At 39.8% G+C, this 14,093-nt stretch overlaps 1 protein-coding gene across 4 annotated transcripts in view; it reads left to right on the top strand.

The window, feature by feature from the left end:
* The first annotated feature begins 1,245 nt into the window (after positions 1-1,245).
* cbfb (core-binding factor subunit beta) overlaps positions 1,246-14,093 on the top strand; it is a 32,760-nt gene continuing 19,912 nt past the window's right edge. For all 4 annotated transcript variants that reach the window (XM_063897016.1, XM_063897007.1, XM_063897034.1 and 1 more), the window contains exons 1-3: positions 1,246-1,700; positions 2,250-2,336; positions 8,375-8,491. In XM_063897016.1, coding sequence (XP_063753086.1) covers positions 1,623-1,700; positions 2,250-2,336; positions 8,375-8,491 — 282 coding nt within the window. In that variant the 5' untranslated portion in view covers positions 1,246-1,622. The remainder of the gene's footprint in view (positions 1,701-2,249; positions 2,337-8,374; positions 8,492-14,093) is intronic.

Genomic DNA, 14,093 nt, shown 5'->3' with positions numbered 1-14,093 from the left:
AAGCAGACAGGGAACAAGTCCAATGATTCCATTTGTTTTTATTTCCAACTACCCCAAACACAATGGTATATTAATAAATGTGTCAGGGATGAACTTGATTTATATAATCTAGCACATTACTTTAAACATTATAAGGCCTATGAGATGGTTGGCAGTGATTTTTGTCAGATTTAAAGCATTAATGGAGTTCAATGTCTTTTTGTAAAAGACCCGGAGTGTTTTAAAAACAGACAATAAAACCATTACCATTTCCAACATGGCAGGATGGAGTTTATTTAGCTACTTATTTCTTATAAAGTAATCGAAAAAACACCAAATGTCTTATAAATGTAAGATGTTGTGTTATTGCTCTACTTACAACATTAACACATCTACTTGAGACATTCCTAAACTTACACAACATAATCATCTTCTCCAAATCTCCAAACACATTCTGGGGGATTTTTAGGATCACTACAGGATTTAGTTAATCAGTGAAACACAAACATAGTCTGTCCTCCCCCTCGTCTTAACGCACTTCCCTCTTTATTTCACTCCTCACATAAGGATCCCATAAAGTTTCTGCGGTCAATATCACGCATGCGCAGTGGCAGCTCCGAGTAGCGTGTGTAGTAGTATTATTATTGTGAATGGGGGGTGGAGGACGAGGAGGGGGCGGTATTTTGGGTGTACAGTCACAAGAGCGACTCGATGGAGCCAGGAAGTAGACTGTTGATGCCTTCACGTACTTTAGAAATTGTCGAAATTCTGACTTTTGGCAACTGTGCTTTAAGACGAGCCTCTTCTGAAGTGTTAAAAGTGTGACATGAAAAATAGATTACAGAGCTTTGTTGCCATATCAACAACAGCTATAAAAATGAACTGTAGCAAACATGATCTAGTGGTGTTACGTTATATTTTTAAATTTTTGTTTAGGGTGATTCCTTTTTTTTTTTTATTAAGTTTTAGCCAGAATTGTGAGGCATTGGTATTAGCTAAAATACGTGAAGATATGTGTTTGTTGGCTGCAACTTTAGACTTTAATGGCTACAAATGTGAACAGATACTTCTACAGCTGCAAACAAAGCACATGCATATCTGTGCCATTTCGTTGTTTAATTTAATACGTCACTTTAAGGAATATATGTATTTATACATTAGGCCTATTAGTGTCAAAAATTGATTGATGCGTAAATAATCGACAGGCCCACGGGGGCGTGGGCACTTGAAAGTTGCAGGTAGAGCAGACAGAGCGCGCGCGTCGATGCCACTCGAGATCACACGCTCGTGAAGAAAGAGAGAGAGAGAGGTGGAGAGACACAGAGGAAGAGAGGGAGGGAGACAGAGCCACACGGTCAAACTGAGCTTTATCTCTCGCGCTGGGTCACCCAGAAAGAGCCACTTGGAGCCAGAGGCGACCCTGGAGCGCGCAGGAGCCGCAGTCAGTCTCAGACCATCATAATAAAAGCATTAGCAGCAGTCAGGGAACAGAGAGCACATTGCTGCACAGAGAAGGAACAAAAAACACGGAAGAGAAGTGAGTGAGGGACGGACGGCAAGACTAGCAGTTGAAGTTTTACTGTGCGGGATAATAAAACGAAATTTGGCTAAAAATTGAAACTCAAGAGAAAGTGTTGGTGAAGATGCCGCGGGTAGTCCCGGACCAGAGGAGCAAGTTTGAGAATGAGGAGTTTTTCCGCAAGTTAAGCAGGGAGTGTGAGGTGAGTCTGTTCCTCCTACACTGGCTCCATTCTGTTACACGGCGGAAATACAGACCGAGAAGAAGAGGCATGATGGCTTGTCGAATTATTTACATTTTATACATATATTATTGAATTACTTCAGTGGTACATCATCACTGCAGATGTATACAATCCCCAAACTAGAATTGTTTAATACAAACAAGCAATAAGTCGTTTATCTCCCTCTGAACTAATGAAATTGATTTTTGCTTTACTTTTTAACTCATTCATCTTTTGATCTTTAATTTTATTAATACCTAAAATAGTAATCTCATTTATCTCATCTTAAATTGGACATATTTGTATCTATCTTTTTCAAGAAGAGCAGAGACAAAGAATGGTTCCTTAAATCAAATTCCTGTGGCTTATCTGTAAACTGCAGCCTACTGCTGGTAATGAGCATCGTCATTCAAGGCCAAACATCCCTATCTATTTGGAATGTTTTGTACCCCAAATCAAACACCTGAAGTAAACTAAAATAAATGTATTTGTTGTGTTTAAGGTTTTTTTTTCTTCTTTTCATTGTAGATTAAATACACTGGGTTCAGGGACCGGCCCCACGAGGAGAGACAAGCTCGCTTCCAGAACGCTTGCAGGGATGGACGATCAGAAATAGTGAGTAGAAAACTAAATGTGTAATTTTATTATTTAAAAAAAAATGTGATGAATCCATCAATTAAAAACACACAGGCACAACTCAGTTATGACACATGAAATAAACTCAAATCTTCAGCAGCAAGTATTAAACTGGCTGTCTCCAATGTAAAACACACATTACGTCTTATTATGAGAACACTATGTGCAGCAGTGCAGTGCACAGTACACATGGTACACTGTGTGTGTCTGTGTGCTAATGTTTTGATGTGAAAAGGAAGTAGACGTGTTATCAGACATGCAGACCCAGACTTGCTTCCTCTACATTATGCGGCTGCCATCATCGCCTCAGCACACATTAACACACGTTAACAAACAGGCACTTTATGGTTTACAACACTCCTAGGGCTGTAATTTTGTGTCTAAAATTGTGCACCATATCATAAACATTACCTGTCATGTCTAATTTTGGATATACAGTAAGTGAACAGTAGGATAGAAACAACTTTATGATGCTTAGGAATGCAATTTAGCCCAGTAGCAAATATTCTGACACAGATATCACTCTGGTTTCAGCTTCTTAATTGTGAAGATATGCTTCCTTTCTTTGTGTGATATGACCGTAAACTACATTTATTTGAGTTGTTTTGTCTAAAATAACTAAATAAGATCAGGTTTGAACTTTGAAGTTGTGAAAAGCATTTTTTCACTTTTATTGAATGAAATAATCGCAGTTGAATCAATATTAAAAATAATAATTAATCAGAGTCCTACCTTTGTTGGACTCGAGCTGTTTTTGCTGTGATTTTGGTCGAAGATCTGTCCCCAGTTGAGGTGTAGTGTTGGAATAGAAATCTGCAGTGTTTCTTTGTTTTCATCCACAAAGGAACAGCCATCGCATAGTTGTTGCAGTGAGAGATAGTTTGTGGCAACATTGTCTCCCTCCATTTCAAGACCACACTTCTCCAGCCGCGTCTTTGAATGCCTCGGATCAGATTTTCAATTTGAAGCTCTCAAAAGCAAATGGGCTGATGTGAGCTCTTTTTTCCAATGTGAAAACCACTGTTTAAAATGTGATTCATTAGAAGTTAAAGTCCTGTTATTAAAAGTGAAACAATATTCAGTAGGTTACGCAGGCAAAATTGTGTATGTTTTTCTATATTGTACTTCTGGTTTATTAATACTCATGCAGAAGTTAGCACCATTTGGTATTGTAGATTGTTTACTCTACAACAATGCATCACATTTGTCAAGATCATTAAGTAAGTAAGTACCTCAACACATCTGCATGTTTTTTCTGTCTCCACTTCTCTGCAGTGGTGAGCTTTGTTTCCTCCACAAGTGCACCCATCTGACCTTTTTTTTTCCTTTCAAACAATCAGTGTGTAGCATTTTGATGTGCAGTTTATAACTCAAGAGCAAGTTGAGACATGTTAACACTCAGGTTATTTAATTACTCTGTGTGGCCTGCTTAGAACTCTCTATTGAAGTTAAACGCAGAGCCTTCAGGCTAACGACACAAACATGGGGGCGACTTCTGCTGTCTTAGTCATCCTCGAGGTATTTTCCCAAACATGCTGTCATCATCACAGGAGGGGGGGGGGGGCTACATCTAGTTTTACCATATTTTAGTGGGACACGGTGCGTCCGTCCGTCTGTCTGTCCTCACTGTATTTATAAGCCTCTTCTGTGAAAATTGATGGCCCCGGTTTAAATGGTTTGACGGCAGCTGTGACATCATGTTGCTGATTTATCTATCGGCCAGACGCTCTGCTATTTTCATGGTCAGTGTGAACGACTACCCTGCACAATGAGACCTGAACGTGCTGTCAAAGACTGCTTTCTTTAGAGGAGATGGAGCAGAAAACAAAAACTCTAAATACCATCTAGTATAATACTGACTTGTTAATGTTTAAATCCTTCTTCAGTCAATACAGTGATTTGTTTGTTGTTTCTTCACATGGATGCATAAGGATGCATATCCAGATTTTGACCCCTTGAAGTCCATTTTTACATTCACCTTCTAAAGAGGGAACGTTTCTCACAGTAAACCTGTAGATGGGTCGATTTCTGGTTTTGCAGATCAGGTCCATTATTATCTCTATAGGATTGATTTTATGCAAACGGTTGATCCCGCAGTTGTGGCAAATGAAAAAGTAGCCTACATCAGAAACATGCTGAAAGCGTCATAGTGCCTTTATGCAACTTGTATTGCAGTTTTAAAATGCAATATGAAAACATGATAAAAAGAGTTTATAACGTTTGTGTATTAACAAACTAACAAAGCCGCTAGTGTCTGAAAGGCCGGGCGTTGGCCTAATTTACTGCCATGCTGAGGCCGGCAACATGACGGAGGTCAAATTTCATTAGAGTTGGGCGAGAGGAAGACATCGTGTTCTGGAGTGATTAGGCAAGAAAGCATTTTGGTCAAAGCCTGGTGGCCATCCTGTATATTTGTTGGTAAATAAATGCTTCAGTTACTCACAACCTAAGCTCAACTCCTGAGCTTTGGTTTCCACCTGCTGTTTATAGTGAAGTTGGTTAGCTCTGAAGTTGGTTAGCTCTTAAGCTGGCGACAACAGCCCTGGCTCGCTTAAGGTGGACTGACGCTTAAGCAAGACCATCTAATCTTATTTTAGCGACACACGGCACCACCAATTTTTGGTGGATGGGCTGTTGAATCAAGTGGGACACCTAGTGTTACATTTTGTATACCAGTCTGGTCCGTTGGCTAAATATCAAACCTGTTTGAACATTTTACAGCGGCCTCAGGTTAACTTAACCCTAACTTAAAGATGTGTATGTTATGACATCAAAACTAGTTTCGAAGCCATGTTTCAAAAGGGAATTTATACACGTGATATGGAAAGTCTCCAGTGTATATGCACTGAGAATGGACATTCATTTTAAATGGAAGAAGTTAGATGTTATTCAAATAAAAAAACATTTTACATTTCATGGTTTTGTCGTCAAAGTTTGATTATGAACTATTAACACATTTGATTTATTGGCAAAAATAAAATAAAAAAACTCTGCATTCTGAATGTTTTAACATATAAGGATACAATATTGAAACAAGAAAAACAATTGTTTTAACCTCATTTCATGTTAGCTGAGCTTTTTATCTCCCCAATGTGTGCAAACACAAGATACATACACACACACACACACACACACACACACACACACACACACACACACACACACACACACACACACACACACACCACACACACCACACACACACATCGCTTGAATCACAGGGCGACTCTAAACAGTTCAAGATTGATCTGATAAATGGAACAATAATTCAAAGTAAATTATCTTGAGCTCAGCTCATTAGAGATGAGTCGCTTTCCCAACTATTATTGATTCCAATGCTGCCCTGGTCTCCCCCCTCCTCCCTTATGCCATCCCTCTCTTTATGTCTGTTCACTTCCTGTTTTCCATTGCCCTGTTCATCGTTGTCTCAATTCTATACCTTACATTAAGTTCCTCTCTCTGCTTTTACCTTCTCCCCTTCATTTTTGTCCCTATTTCTCATTTCCTAAATGTTTCCCTCTTCATGCTTTTTCTTGTCAGTTTCCCTCCATCTCTGTTGTCCCTCTGCCGCCCTTTCTCTCTTTTTTCCCCCTCCCACAGCAGTAGTAGGCAGCAAATGAGTATCAGATGGTTGTAATCCAATACTTCAAATACAGCACAAATGATGACTAGTGTGTTCATTGAGCTCTTGTTTCTGTGAGTGTGTGTGTATATATTTGAGGGACTTTTCTCTTTGTGTGTGTCCATGTACACACATATTCAAGTGTTCTCCTCCTTTATTCCTCTTTCTTTCTCTCTCTGTTGTTCCGTCCTTTTTCTCTTTCATTCACTTTTTCTCTTGTTCTCTCACAGATTCGACAGGGTGCATAATTCATACGCTTCCAGCTTAGTTGCAGCCCTAATGCCATTAGTATTGATCCATCTCAGCAAAGACAACACATCACACACACACACACACACACACACACACACACACACACACACACACACACACACACACACACTCACACACACACACACACACACACACACACACACACACACACACACACACATACACACACACACACACACACACACACACACACACACACACACACACACACACACACACACACACACACACACAGATACGCATACAAAACAGACATTTTTAACTTGATGTTCTGCCTCGATGTAATTTATTGCCTTCTGACTGCAACAGGGAAATGCATTCTATTGATTTTCATTTTATTTGTTTTTCTCTAAGTGTGTGTGTGTGTGTGTGTGTGTATGTGTGTGTGTGTGTGTGTGTGTGTGTGTGTGTGTGTGTGTGTTTATCTTTATGGGAATGTCTCCCATTAGAGCAAGAAGTCATTTTACAAAAATCAAAAAACGAGGAAAGCTACACTATGATGTGATTATGTGTGTGTGTGTGTGTGTGTGTGTGTGTGTGTGTGTGTGTGTGTGTGTGTGTGTGTGTGTGTGTGTGTGTGTGTGTGTGTGTGTGTGTGTGTGTGTGTGTGTGTGTGAAGAGCATGCCAGTGCTTTTGCACTCTGTTTGAGAAGAAAGTGGTCGGACAAAATAAGCAGAGAAAGGAAGAATGAATGGGTTAAAGAAAGGAAAGAAATAACAACGTTGATCTATCGAAATGTTTAACTGTTCTAGTTTCAGACCCAAATAAAACATTTAAATGAATTCAATGTACTGAATTTCTGCTAAAATATTTGAAAACCTGGCATATAGGCTTCTAAAATATTAATCGTGACAAAAACAAAATATAAAAACATAATGTCAAGGAAACACAGCAGTGTGATCATTATTTGTGTTTTTTATCTAAAAAACGATAAAAGGAAAAATATATGTTTTGAATATTTTCAAAAAGCTAAAATTATTTAGTTATAAATGACATTTTTTTAAACTTTGATGTATATTTTCTGAAATGTTATGAACTAAACCATTTAGAAAATAATTAGCAGTTTAATGAATGATAAAAACAAGCCCTTAAAAGAATGCTTATCAAAACACATTGCTGCTTAATATTCCTTGTTATAGTAAACTCAGTTGGAGATTCATGTATAGAGAGCGATTCATAGTGCTGAACACAATAAATCAAACCCCACTCTCAGCTTTATATGGCGCTTTTAGCCTCTCTCCATCCATTGTTTTGGTTCTCCAGCTGTGCATAAACTGTATTTGACTGTCACAGCTTTCATCAGCGACCATAAAGCAGAGCATCTGTTTCTGAGCACAATAAAAGAACGAGAGCTAAAGGTGCATGGTCTAAGCAGCTGAAGAGACTTAGCTAAACCTGTCTTGATTACATTTGGCTGACGCTTTTATCCAAAGCTACTCACAATAACTGCAAAAGACATAAAGAGTAAAACACTGAACAACAAGGAAAGAGCAGATATATTCACTTCAAGCAATTCATACCGTTATAAGTGCTGGTAAATTAGTTACAAGTGTCCCACTCACAGCGATGGATTAGCAAGCTGATTGGCTGACACCGAACAAAGTGCATGTATGAGTGTATGGTTTAACTAAGGACTGGATGTAGGAAGGGGCGGATCTCTTCACAGCTCGGGAGTAGTATCTTGAAGCGGATTCGAGCAGCCAGTGGCAGCCAGTAAATGGAGCAAAGTAGAGGTGTACTGTGGGAGAACTTTAGGAGGTTGAAGACAAGACGGGCTGCAGGATTCTGAATTAGCAGTGGAGGTCTGATGGAATTTGCAGGTAGACCAGCCAGGAGGGAGTTACAGTAGTCAAGGCGTGAGATGACCAGAGCCTAAAACACCAAAAGAGAACAAAAAACTCTAATGTAATGAAAGTGACTTGTGTCTGATGTATGTGTGGGCACGTTAGCCAAAATAAATTGAAAAACCAATAGTATATCAGGGCTGTGTTTGTGAGTGTTTATATTGGAATTGTTCTACCCCATAACGGTCATATACCACTTAATGCAGCTTTATGGAACCTGGTCTTTGTACTTTCCTTTTTTCTGATATTATTTTATTTTTTCTATCTCCCTCTCCAGGCATTTGTAGCTACAGGTACCAACCTCTCTCTACAGTTCTTTCCAGCCAACCTGCACGGAGATCAGAGGCAGGTTCCTGCAAGGGAGTATGTCGACTTCGAGAGAGAGACGGGAAAGGTAGGACAAGTGCAAGATAAGCACACACACACACACACACACACACACACACACACTCTCTCTCTCCCTCTCTCTCTCTCTCTCTCTCTCACACACACACACACACACACACACACACACACACACACACACACACACACACACACACACACACACACACACATCTCTCTGTTGCTCTTCACCTGTTGCAATGGTCATACGCTGGGAGTTGCAGCACAGAGATTGGATTTGTCTCAGCAGTTTTGCTCATGGCTTTAGTCATGGGTGCTTGATTCATCCAACTTTGTTTAAACACATGACAGCATTTAGAAGAACAAAAACACATATTTCTCTGTCTGCTCTTTGGCTTTCTGTTCCTCTTTTATTTTATGAAATGAAAATGACAGTCTGCTTCCCAACTGAGACAAAAAAAATGAATGAGAATGTATTACCCATGTTGAGTTTCGCCCTCATGAACATGTCAATGTGTTTGTTAACTTCAAGCCGTATTTCAATTAAAACAATCAGGTGAGTTATTATAACAAAGTGAACTACCTGTACAGTGAGGAATTAGCTATATATTTTTTTCCAGGCTGTAAACATCTATTAAATCAATCATATTTAGAGTTCAGATAAACTCATCAATAAAGGGAAAAAGATAAGAAACCTTGTGACGGACAGGCTTTAATACATAAATGTTAGGGCATTTTTATTTTTGTTATAAAATGGGATATTTTGATATACTAGTGATACTACTACTACTACTGATCCTTTTTGTAGCCTGCCTCAGATGGCAATTCAAGAAACTTTAGTTTTTGGCACTTCCACAAAAGCTAAATGTTTCTGCTCCAGAGATTGGCCCCTTGTACTCAGGTCCAGAAATACAACATAAAGGGATCCGTTTGTAATCAGCTCCCTGTGGTGCAAAGTTGAGCTGTTAAACCAGAGAGTGCTGGTTAATTTTTGGTCTCTGCCTTGTTTCTTGTTATCCATCAAACATACTCTGAAATATGGTGATCCCAATCACACCGGTGAAATCCCTGCAGAGCTTCTTGGTAAGTTGCTCGTGCTAAATCAAGATCAAAGTGAAACAACTTAAAGAGCTCCGAAGATGTGTCTGCAGCTGTTGTCAAGGTGATATCCACTGAACAGTGCTGTGGTGCTGCTGCTGCTGTGTTTATGTGTATGTTAATTGTCTCCCCTGGCACTAAGCCTGGACTTTGTGTGTGTTGGTGTGTGTGTATCAGAAGGCCCTCCACGGACAGTGGCCAGCTGAAATGAATGCCGGCTGGCGGCTCATTAAAAATGCATTCTGGGGAATCGATGGACCTCCATGCCCCAAGGCTGACGGACTAATATCACACCGTTAATTATTCAACACAAGTGCCATGATGGTTTGGAAAAGTATGTGTGTGTTGATGGGCATTTTAGGGGTTTTCTGGTGTAGTGTGTTTGGCAGCCATGAGAAGGAGGCAGTATGCATGTATATAGCAGCGAGTGTGAATATGTGTGTGTGTTTGTGTGTGTGTATGTGTGTGTGTGCAACTGAATACTTTGTTCTTCATCACCTTAATGGTGCTCACAGAACTATGAAGTTTTAATGAGGTTAGGAGTCGTCAACGTAAAGCAGTTTCACAGTGGTTCTGTTAGGGCAGCAGCGATTCTCAACACGTTTCCCCAGATATGAAACGCTCTTTTTCACGAAGCTGGACTAAAAAGAAACTAAAACTACACAGTTTCAGAATTTTCTTTTACATGGATAAAGGATAGAAGGGACAGGCAAAAAAATATTGTTTAGAAGAAAGTGTACAACTTTATTAAGTCGCTCCAGTGCAGAGGCTTTCCGTGTGATAGTGCAAATGTGTTCATATTCTGCTATGTTTCTCAAAATGGATTCCAGCTTCAATTTCACACACACACACACACACACACACACACACACACACACACACACACACACACACACACACACACACACAGACACACACACACACACACACACACACACACACACACACACACACACACACACACACACACACACTCCATCCCGCTGGACCTCCCTGTAGACAACAACTGTCAGGCCATGGCAGAGATCTGTGTACGTTGCTACTTCTTCTCTTAATTACTGTCACAGCTAAACCACACAAATTTCGTTCAGCTTCCCTTCTTTTGCTTGTGTATTTGGATTCTCGTGGTATTTTTTTATTAACATCCATATTATTGTCTCCCCCTCTCTCCATTCTTCCCCCTTTATATTCGTTATGCTTTTTTATCTTATATCCTTGTTACCATAGTACATCCCCCACTCCTTCGCTTGATTCTCCCCTCCTTTGCTCGCCTCTATCCTCCCTCATTTTCGCCCCCCCCCTCCCCCCCTCCATTCCTCCACCTTACCGCCTTCATTTCCAAACACAGACAGTGCCAAACCATAAGGATAGCACAGCCAGGTTAAACTTTGCAACTGGATATTGTGTGTGTGTGTGTGTGTGTGTGTGTGTGTGTGTGTGTGTGTGTGTGTGTGTGTGTGTGTGTGTGTGTGTGTGTGTGTGTGTGTGTGTGTGTGTGTGTGTGTGTGATACAGAGAGACCCAGTTGAAGTACAGGCTCTCAGTGTCAATGCAGGCTAATGGGAGCCAGCTGTGGACGAGGTTAATTTTAGCGTTAGCTGCTAACTTGCAAGCAAAAGTTAACCCAGTCCAGAAAATGAGTTGTAGCATCAGCAGCTGGTTTAGCAGCAGCCAATGCAACATGCTTGACTCTGCTTGAGTTTTAGAGTTTAGAGACAGTCATTAAAAAGAAATTGAAGGTTTAAATTTTTCTAGGTTATTTGAGTATTGATCTTTTAGAAATGTAATCAGTTTAAGAACATTCCTTTCATCCTAACTGAGACCACCTTAACTCTCTGCCCTCCCTTGGTTCTTGACATAAATGTCAATCAAGATTTTTGTTTTTGCTTGAGCGAACTCCTTTATCATGGATAATTTCTTGTCACCCGAAGCGTTGTGTTTGTGGTTTCCTTTGTGTGGAGAAACTGCCATGCTTCCTGTTAAACAAATATGTATCTTTCCTTCCTTCCTGTCCCACACTTAATCCATCCAGCTTACCCAACCACCTCCACTGTGTGTACATATGCATATTTATATTGAGCCCCACTGGTGAAACATGCTCATTTTGATTAAGCTGCCATTACATTGCAACAAGGTATCAGATCTAAGAGGCCTCAACAAAGCTGTTTTTCTTGCCACAAACAAACTATTTTCCAGTCATGGACACTTAGAACACGTTAGGGTTTGGTTCAAATACTGAACATCCACTCGGGGACCAACCGTAGGCATGGTGGAAAAGTAATATCTGAGGACGTGAGGTTGAAACCACAGGAATTACTGTGTAAGTTTCATTGTTCAAGGTTGTTTCTGGGTGTGTGAGCTGTGTGCAATACCCCTGCATGCTGATGAGCTGATGGCGCCAGACTGTTTGCTAAGCCTGACATACACATATCAGCACACAAAGTAACACACAAATATATAAAGGGTAAACCAAACCTAAGAAAGGCAAAAAGAGACAGAAAGAGATTAGTGGAAAGGGGGGACTAAATGAGAAGCAGACGAGTGTCAGCTCCATGATGGAGGAGGGTAGCTTGTCAGGGAGGAGCTCAATTACAAAACCAAAGAGAGAACACACATGGCTTCGCTCATTCTCAGACCATTTCCTGTATATGTATTGACACAGCAACTTTATTTACCAACATAAATTGTGTACACACTTCTGTCGTGATTGATTGTATGACATTTGATAATTGATTAAAATTTTCATCCAACTTGTTTTCATGTTTTAGTTGTGGAGAACTGCTTCTCTGATTGAATTCACACTCATCACTGTCCTTTCCACGAGTCTTCTGCAAAACACTTGGCAGGTGTGAAGTTGATTGGATGGCCAAGGACAGTCACACATAAATTGATGACAAACAGGAATTCCCTTCTTTAGTTAGATAACACTTTTACAGCAGTGGTATTTGTATGTAATATCTACACGTGCATCAGATAATATAAGATGTACCTTTATTAAACCCCGTGGGGAAATTCAAGCGTTTATGCAGCAACAGAGAAGATGAAAAACAGTACAGACTCACACAGGGATATCTAACACACATTTAAATGGAAATTGTAAAAAAATATGTACAGATACGTAACGGTTTTAAAACAAACTGTTAGAAGAGAGAATAATAAGTGATGTGGGCATAGTACATACATTTGAAGTCTGTATTGTTAAAAATATACACATGTATGTGTACAGAAGAAAAGTGCAGTCAAAGTTATTGTGCAAAAGAGCAGGCTTCATGTGCAGTCCGGGTTATTGTCAGTGAGTTACATGGTTAACCCCTTGTTGTGCAGCCTGATGTGGTCACAATAGAAGAAAAATGTTTAATAGTTATGATTGTTTTATAATGTTAGCCCTGCCTGCAGCATTTCAGCTACCTTTGAGGGCCATGGGAAAACTTTATGGAAAATCCCAAAGGTTTGTTTTGTGCCTCTGTCTCGAGGTGCTCTGCATGTTTGGCAATGATTCCTTAAAATGTGTTGAATGTGCAGCAAATTTGGACAAACAATGATCTGGACCAACATAATCCAGTAAAAAGGGGATTTGCTTCTAACTAGCACCACATTCGGTACATCACTCCCTTGTGTCCCAAGCAATACAACTTCCAACGGTAAAATAGATCAGATGAAAGATTCTCGAGATATGTGAAACACATAGACACACAGAAAGATGTGTTGCTCTATACTTTGCTACTGACCGAAGCGCTTTAATGCTACATGAGGTAATTTGACATTTCATTTCGTACTCTCCGTCCCACAGTAAATTGTCCTAGTGAAGTGTTTCCCTACCCTAGGGGTAATATAGGGCACTGCAGGGGGTCCGTAGCAAGAATAGGGATTGCAATTTATCCCATTTTACAGGGGGCAAGTCAGATTTATTTTTAGTTAAAAAGTACAGTAAGTTCATTTAAAAACGTTACTGTCATCTGAAAATGAAGCTCATGTTTCTCAGTAAATTGTAAGTTTACATAACTGTGTTATTTTAAAGTATGGATATGTATCTATATTTTAGAACAGTATGTTCAAATTGATCATCTGTGTATTCAACTCTGAGGTTTTCTGCTTTTTCTGCTGAAAGTTCTTAAGTTGATAAAAAGTGACCATTTAGAGATGTTCTTATTCTAAGCATATTAAAATCATCCAGTGTTGGGACATTTAAACTTTTCAATGCACTTTGTCTCTACGGCATGCTTCCATTTATTCTTTTGATAGATATGATTACATGTAATCTGAGCCTCTATTCCCCCAGAATTAAAAAAGCTCGTTTAGTTGACAGAAATGAAAAGCCCTCTCAGATAATTTCTTATCTGACACCTCAGTTGCCCTGTAATTTAGTCATCAGCTTTACACTTCCAGGACTCTCCTCTGTCACATGGATATCACCATCATGTGTGTGTTCGTGTTTGTGTGTGTGTGTGTGTGTGTGTGTGTGTGTGTGTGTGTGTGTGTGTGTGTGTGTGTGTGTGTGTGTGTGTGTGTGTGTGTGTGTGGTGTTATATTTCCCTCTGAACGGAAGCCGTGCCA

Source organism: Eleginops maclovinus, chromosome 2 (assembly GCF_036324505.1).
Source record: "Eleginops maclovinus isolate JMC-PN-2008 ecotype Puerto Natales chromosome 2, JC_Emac_rtc_rv5, whole genome shotgun sequence".
Taxonomy (NCBI): Eukaryota; Metazoa; Chordata; class Actinopteri; order Perciformes; family Eleginopidae; genus Eleginops; species Eleginops maclovinus.
Note: the sequence above shows the minus strand (reverse complement) of the source record. Positions and strands in the feature narration are given on the sequence as shown.